The sequence below is a fragment of the Fukomys damarensis genome, unplaced genomic scaffold, assembly GCF_012274545.1.
Source record: "Fukomys damarensis isolate Sample0158 unplaced genomic scaffold, DMR_v1.0_HiC HiC_scaffold_36, whole genome shotgun sequence".
In the NCBI taxonomy this organism is placed as follows: domain Eukaryota; kingdom Metazoa; phylum Chordata; class Mammalia; order Rodentia; family Bathyergidae; genus Fukomys; species Fukomys damarensis.
In genome coordinates this window covers 48,610,535-48,618,168 of record NW_022900948.1, presented here as the reverse complement: position 1 = coordinate 48,618,168, position 7,634 = coordinate 48,610,535, and the positions used below count along the sequence as shown (strand labels likewise).

The 7,634-nt window shown below is 57.9% G+C and overlaps 2 protein-coding genes across 2 annotated transcripts in view; both read left to right on the top strand.

Moving 5' to 3' along the window:
- The first annotated feature begins 62 nt into the window (after window positions 1-62).
- Entr1 (endosome associated trafficking regulator 1) lies at window positions 63-6,443 on the top strand. The gene is made up of 8 exons (XM_010608873.3): window positions 63-189; window positions 1,387-1,502; window positions 1,822-2,238; window positions 3,249-3,322; window positions 4,259-4,343; window positions 4,659-4,721; window positions 5,023-5,162; window positions 5,603-6,443. The coding sequence occupies exons 1-8, from the start codon at window positions 144-146 to the stop codon at window positions 5,697-5,699; spliced, it is 1,038 nt and encodes a 345-aa protein (XP_010607175.1). The 5' UTR covers window positions 63-143; the 3' UTR covers window positions 5,700-6,443.
- A 983-nt stretch (window positions 6,444-7,426) lies between these two features.
- Window positions 7,427-7,634, top strand: part of Snapc4 (small nuclear RNA activating complex polypeptide 4) — an 18,673-nt gene continuing 18,465 nt past the window's right edge. Inside the window, exon 1 of the mRNA XM_010608971.3 lies at window positions 7,427-7,523. The gene's annotated coding sequence lies outside the window, so the exon portion shown is untranslated. The remainder of the gene's footprint in view (window positions 7,524-7,634) is intronic.

The window sequence follows — 7,634 nt, the reverse complement described above, 5'->3', positions numbered from 1 at the left end:
CCGAGGCCGGGGGGCGGCCGGGGCGGCCGGGGGTGAAGCCGCTGTCGTTGTCGCTTACAGCTCCAGCGTTCTGTGAGCGCCGGTCTTGCCTGCCCCAGCTAGACTGTGGGCGCCCCCACTTCCTCGGCTTTCGGCCGACGTTTATGTGCTATGTTCCCAGCCCGGTGCTGGCTTCCGTGGGAGACACAGGTGAGAGTCGGGGCGCAGAGCAGTAGGGATCCCCGAGCCAGTCGGTGCCCCGGGAGCACGGACGCCTTTTCCTTCCCGGCGGGGGACAGGGCGGGGAGTCAAGCGAGCAGGTGGCGGCGTCGGGGTCCTGGTGCTTCCAGGTGTTGCCGGGCTCCAGAACTGCGCTCGCCCCCAGCCGGCGCAGTCTGCTGGTCCTACAGTCCCTGACACTCCCAGAGGCCCGGGCACCTGCGAGGTCCAGAGCTCCGGGCTTGTTCTCCAAGCACCCCGGGGAGTGAGGGCCGCTGCAGTACCCTCCAGAAGCACCTTAGACGCACAGCCTCCCGTGACAAGGGGGCGGTGACCATATCTCTTCTCATATTTTGGCTGTGGAAAGGGAAAATGTACTAAGCAAGGTCCAACAGGAGCCCACGAGACACGTTTTGGAGGTAGAGTAGTTCGGTGGTCCATTCGCTTTCTCATCATACACCACACATCATACAGTGCCACAGCACGCGTCCAGCCGTGGGGCTGCCAATTTGACAGGATCCAAGGGTTGTGTCCAAAAGAGCAGATACAGGTAGAATCCCAAATCTTCCACTCGACCCTGGAGGTGAATAGGGTAGGAGAACCTCACACGTGGGGGAAACCAGGGAGGTGGAAAGTCCCCCTGAGGAGATAGCAGCGTGGGGTGCTGCAGCCCTCTCTGCATGGCTGGACCAGGGAGAGACTCCAGGAAGGGCTGGGCTGCAAGGCAGTGTCACAGTCCGGTGTGGAGCAGGGAGTGTGAGCTGGGTGAGAAGATCACGCCTGAGATGAGCACTTCCCAACTTCTGCAACCCCGGAGAAGCCTGAAGCCCCCAGTGCGGGTCACACTTCCCCTGGTACCTGAGCTTGCTTTCTAGTACCACATCATAAAGATCCTGGAGCGACGTAGGGATGTGGTCCACAGAGCACTCACCCAGCATGACCGAAGCCCTGGGTTCCAGCACCAGAGCAACTCCAGGGGCTCCTAGGGGGCCCACAGCGTGAGGAATGGGAGAAGTGCACGTACAGAGACAGATCTGTCTCTTTCCCCGTTTGGGGGCAGCTGGCTTGCCTCCTGGTGTCACCTGAGTCAGGTGGCTTGGTGGGGCCTTACCCAGTTGGTGCAGTTGTGCTCTGGAAGAGAGGGGAAGGGGAGGCTCCCTTTGAATGATCTTGATGACGCTGTTTTAGATGACAAACCTGAAGACCTTGAAGAGGCAAATCCATTCTCTTTTAAAGAGTTTTTGAAAACCAAGAACCTCAGCCTGTCAAAAGATGACACGAGCAACACTAGAATTTACCCGAAGGTAGATCTGAGACCCTGGAGGCCGACACCGCTCCTTGTGGTGCTGGGGGTGGGGTGGGGGGACACATGGGTGGAGCAGGGCTGCTGGGCCTTGTTTCTCCCTGGTGGTGCCTTGCACATGCTCGGCGGGCACATCACTGAGCCTGCCGACAGCCCTTTGTGAGCTTTGAGACAGGCCTCATTAAGTTACCCAGGCTGGCCCTGAGCCTGCCTCGGCTTCCAGAGCAGCTGGGAATTTAGTGCGTACCACCAGGCCCGGCTGTTTAGGTTCCGGGCTGAGTGATGGCTTCTGGCTACAGGGTTGGCCTTCACTGTTTCAGGAAGTCGCGAGGCGCTCCCTGGGGTTGGACCCTGGCTCCCCACCCACCCAATCTGTGGGCTTCGGCGTAGACTGTCAGCAGCCATTCTTTGAAGACCTGACTGGGGCCAGTGGCCTCCTGGATGAGGATGAGGACGAGGAAGACGGGTGGAATGGTGCCTATCTGCCGTCCGCTGTGGAGCAGACCCGCTCATCCCGGGCCGCCACCAGCACATCTCCCTGTGGCACCTACCTGTCCTTTTTCTCCACCCCATTGGAGCTGGCAGGGCCTGAGTCTCTGCCCCCATGGACAATGAGTGACACGGACTCTCGCATGTCCCCAGCATCCCCGTCTAGGAGTCCGGGCATGGACTTCACAGCTCACAGGGAGTCCCTGGGAGACAGACAGCTGCGGACGCTGCAGATGAGTTATGAAGCAGTAAGTGAGGGCTGCGCAGTGCCCAGCGTGGAGCGGGCTGAGCAGTGCCCTGGGGCCATCCCGCCTCCCCGGGGGTGTTTATGTAACTGCTGCTGCAAATTTCCCCACAGCAAGCTATACCCTTGGTTGGCTTTAGGTACACAGTGAGTACCACCAACCAAAAAGAATGGGGGCCGTGCTGGGCATGGTGACACACGCCTGTAATCCCAGCACTCAGGAGGTTGAGGCAGGAGGATTGCCATGAGTTTGAGGCCAAGCTAGGCTCCATAGTGAGTTCAAGGCCAACTTGGGCTACATAGCGAGGCCCTGGTTGTTTTTTTTGGGGGGGTAGTGGGGATCACACTCAGCATCTTGCACGTTCGAGGCAGGTGGCAGAACTTCTGAGCTAAATCCCTGGCCCACGAGACCCTGTCTTAAAAAGGAGAAAAAAATCCCACAAAAATCGTGCTGAGGTAAGTTAGGAAGCAGGGCCCACTGGAGTGCGCCGATGTGCTCAGGGATGGCCAGTGAGCATCGTCGGCTCGGGGACATCTTGCCATGTGTTCCAGGTGAAGACTGAAAAGTCAAACTCCTCTGAAAAGGCCGGGAGTGGAATTGGAGTCTGTGGCCCCAGGGCTTCCCTTGTTGTTGGTACTGAGGGGCCTCTGGTGACCCAGGGAATTTCTGTCCCTCAGCCCAGTCCAGGCAGGGCACGGCTCTGTGGAACCGTACTCACCAAGCACCACAGAAATTGGAGCTCAGCAGAGGCAGTACCCATCACAGAAGCTCTTATGCTCCTGAGTGAGATGTTCAGGGTTTCTTTCCTTTTTTTTCTTTTCTTCTTTTGGTTTTTGAGACAGGGTCTCACTGTGTAGTTGAGACTGACCTGGAACTCGCTATATAGCTCAGGCTGGTCTGGAACTTGCAGCGATCCTCCTGCCTCGTTCTCCCAAGTGCTGGGATTACAGGCATGCACCACCAGGCCCAGCAAGATGTTCTGGGTTTCTAATGAGGGTTTTCTTTCTCTACAGCTGAAAGATGAAAATTCTAAGCTAAGAAGAAAGCTGAATGAGATTCAGAGCTTCTCTGAAACTCAGACAGAAATGTATGTAAGCTTTTAGACAAGAGTTGGCTCAAAACATTCTCTGCCACCCAGGAAATCCATTATAAGCAATGACAGTGCCAGGGTTGCGTCTGGATGTTTTTATGTCAAACACCTTTCCTGGACACATTTTTCCCCAGTACTGGGCATCGAACCCCAGGCCTTCACACTGAGCCACATCCCTACTCTTTTTAAAATTTGAGACAGGGTCTCACCAAGTTGTGCAGGCTGGACCTGAACTTCTGATCCTCCTGCTTTGGCCTCCCAGAGTGTGGGGGTTTTAGGGGTGCTTCACAACGCCAGCTCTGAGTAAAGCTTTTGAAACATCAGACTCAAACCAGGCAAACTCCCTCAGAGCTAGCAGAGCTTGAGGCTCCCCGTGACCTGCTCAAGGAGCACAGCGGGTGCCCGTTGGGGTGGTCAGTGTGCCCCCACGCTGGGCTTTGTGATGTGACCATGAGCTCTAGGTGGTTTTTATCCAGCAATGAAATAGGAGTGCTTTTTGTTTGTGTGTTTTGGGGTTTTTGTTTTGTTTTGTTTGGGATAGGGTCTCACTGACCTGGAACTCACTATGTAGCCCAGGCTGGTCTCATACTCACAGTGATCCTCCTGCCTCACCCTCCTGAGTGCTGGGATCACAGGTGTGCGCCACCAGGCCCCGGCCAGAAGTGCTTTTGTTTGTTTTCCCCCCTCTCTCCCTTAGTTTCTTGCCTTGCCTAATTGATTTGCTCTGTTGGGCCTCATGGTGTGACCGTCATTGTCTTTTTGTAGGATATTGTTTAGAATTGCTTGTAGTGCTGGTTTGATATTCACGAAGTTTCTCGGGTGTTCTTTGTCATGGCAGGGTCTTATTTCCCCAGGAGAACTTTTAACTCAAATCAAAAGTTTTCTTGGAAACAGCTGCACAAACTCAACACCTCAGGTTTTTCCTTCCACCAGGGTGAGGACGCTTGAGCGGAAGTTAGAAGCGAAGATGATCAGGGAGGAGAGTGACTACCACGACCTGGAATCGGTGGTGCAGCAGGTGAAGCAGAACCTGGAGCTCATGACCGTACGCACGGGCCCTGCCTCTGGGCTTGGGGTGGGAGCACCTGGAGAGGGGCTGCCTGCTCCTGTTGCGTGCCTGCCGCAGTGTCCTGAGGCCCAGAATGGCTCAGGTGACCCGAGTCCCTGGCATGGCGGTCACATTGTGCTGTGGGCCAGGTGTCCCCCAGGCCATCCATGCGCCGAGGCCGGATCCCCGGACCCGGGTGGTGTGCAGGGGCCAGGACTGCTCTGGGAAGCGGCCTGACTCATGGGCCCTCAGCCACGCAGCTTGTGTTTGTGTTTTGGGCAACAGAAACGGGCTGTGAAGGCAGAAAATCAGGTCACGAAGCTGAGACAGGAAGTGAAGTTGCTCCAGGTAATGAGAGTGGTCTCACGTGTCTCCCTTTCCTTTAGAGTCACATGTGTATGAAGTTTGCCCTGTGCCCCAGCATGTGAAGATCTTAAGTCAGGACAGCGCCACGTTGGGCGCAGGCCTGAGCTGCTGCCTTCTGGTCGTGTTGTGGATGTTGAGGGTCTGGGGGTGAGCCTGTAAGAGTGGGTGCCAGGACGGCTCAGAGCGAGGTGCTGAGCTCCATCGGCGCTGTTCTGGAGAGGAGGGGACCCGCCTGGGTTGCCTGCTGTGTCACTGCTTTGCCGCCGCTCCCTGCCCCTCCCAGGCACAGGTCTCCGACTTCAAGCAGGAGAACGAGGCCCTGCGGTCGGGCCAGGGCGCCAGCCTGACAGTGGTGAAGCAGAACACCGACGTGGCCCTGCAGAACCTCCGCATGGTCATGAGCAGCGCACACGCATCCATAAAGTGAGTGCCAGGGCCAGAAGCTTTGGGGAGGGTGAAGGTGAGAAGAGGGTGATGTGGCCCAGCTCTGCCAGGGCTGGACAGGTAGCTCCAGGAGAGAGGCCGGTCGGTGGGCCTGGTGGCCCCCTGTCCCTTTGGGCAGCTGAGCCAGCTTCTGCCCCTTCTGCCTCGGAGGAGACCCCCAGCAAGCTGTGTGGCGGCCCTCACAGGTGGGTCTAGCTCCTACCCACGAGACACTGAAGCTGGGGATAAAGGAAAGGGCGAAGCTTCTCTTCCCATAGCAACCCGGGGAGGCCACACTAGGCCCCTGGCGCTCCTTGCCGTGCAGCCCTCCCAAGGCTGAGCCGCAGGCCACCCGTAGTGCTCCCCGCTCCAGGCACCGACTCGGGCCCCACCGCCCCAAACACTAGCAGTAACTGCCCCCACCTCTGCTTTCCTCACAGGCAGCTGGTTTCCGGAGCCGAGACATTGAATCTCGTTGCCGAAATCCTTAAATCTATAGACAGAATTTCTGAGATTAAAGACGAAGAGAACTCTTGAGAGACACTGGTGCTTCCCGCCTCCAGCTGCATGTGCCTGGATCACCGCCACCCACCTGAGCATGCAGCTGCGCCCCAACTACACGTTCTCCATCAGAGTCCAGTGTGACACGGGACCCCAAGCCCACAACCTGCAGTACTATCGGCCGCCGCTGCAAGAGCAGCCCCTGAGTGTTGTACCAGTGCTTTATAAGTGGTCCTTGGTGAAATTCTGCTTTATAGATTCAATAGCCTGCTGGGAGGAGTCATTATACAATCTAGTAGTTTTTGAAAGGAATACTAGACAGCCACTGTGCAGTAAGAATTTCCAACATCTCAGAACACTCAGCCCTGGAGGGTGCCCTCTGTGGTCCACCTTGGCGCTGTGAGCCCAGAACGCCGAGTGGCGCGGCCGGCCGGCGGCTAACACCTCACACCTCACATCGCAGCCTCTGCTCAGTGGTCCAAGTGCAGGGGCACCGCTTGGTGGACGTGGCCACCCTCCCACTCAGGTGCGGGGCTGAGGCCGCACATTCCATGTTAGGGAGCCATCTGCACTCAGCTTGGAGGGTTCGGCCCACTTTTCAAGTGACATTTTGTACAGTGATGTGTGGGATTCAGGAATGTAGTGTTCAGAGCTTCCCAACACCACGGGGCTCTTTCTCTTTCCTGCCTGCGGAGGCACGGCAGGGACCCTATGCTTTGTTGGCTACTTTCCCGTACATGGTTTTGTTTTAATACATTTAATTCTTATTTAAACAAATTTTGAAGCTCACACGTGCTGTTTTCATTCTGATGTGGCCCATCCTTCGTGCTGAGAGCCACAGAGCTGTGCTCCAGTGCTGCCACACATGTCCCCATTCTCTGGTGACCAGTGCCCCAGATCCTTGCCATCCGGTCAGGGCCAGACCACTGGGGCCAGCAGGTTGCAGACACAGCGTTTTCGGGTCAGAGAGGTTCTCTTCTGATGTGCGCAGCAGCCCTGGGAAGCCCAGAAGAGGGTCACAACTCCAGGGCCGTGCCTCAGTCACAGACCTGTCCTGCAGAGTACCAGCTGGTGTCCCCTTCACCTGCTGGGTGGGAGCATGATGGGACCCCAGGAGCAGAGAGGTGGCCTCAGCCTTGATTCCTGCCATCTCAGCACGTCACAGTGTGCCACAGTGCAACTCATAATCCACAGTGACCTCCGCCCAATGCCCATCTCAGCCTCAGGCCGCAGGTCCTGGCCCAAGGCTGGGTAGAGATAGCAGGTCCTGGAGGAACTAGGGGCTCCTGCTCTGCCACCTGAAGCCCACTTCCTGGGCTCACCCAAAAGGACAGGCCCACCCCAGCTTTCCTGCCTGCTCATTTCCCAAGCGTCCCTTCTGCAGTGCCACCCTGATGGCCCGCTCTCCTGCCTGCTGAGCTTGCAGAGCACCTGCCTAGTGCAGCCGAGATAGATGGAATAGGCATGGAGCTCTGTGGCCTTGGAGGTGGTGTAACAGGGAAGGCAGGCTCTGTGTACGGCCAGCCCTAAATCCCTTCACTATGTGCGTATTGTCTGATCAGCCAAACCCCAGCACCCTCAATGCAAGCGGCAGAGACCCCAGGTCTGCGGCGGTGATCGCTGGCCCAGGCTCAAGGCAGTACCCAGCCTGGCCACGCGGGGGCAGCGCTGAGCAGCACATCCCTCTGGGCCAGCAGCCCGCTGCGGCTGTCCCGGCGTGCCCCGCGCTGCAGGAGGTGGGACTTCCGGTGCGCGAGCTTAAATTCCGCCGCAGCCGGAAGCGTTGCGTCTGCGGTCGCCTGGGCGACGGAGCTTCTCGTAGGACCTAGGAGATCGGCGTGCTGGGGAGGCACGCTGCAGGTGAGGGCCGAGCAGGACAGATCCCACGCCGGGGACGCTATCCGCAGGAGCGGGCTGCCGAAGCCCGGGAGGTGCGGCCGGGAGACTGAGGCCCGGAGGTCCCGCGTCCTT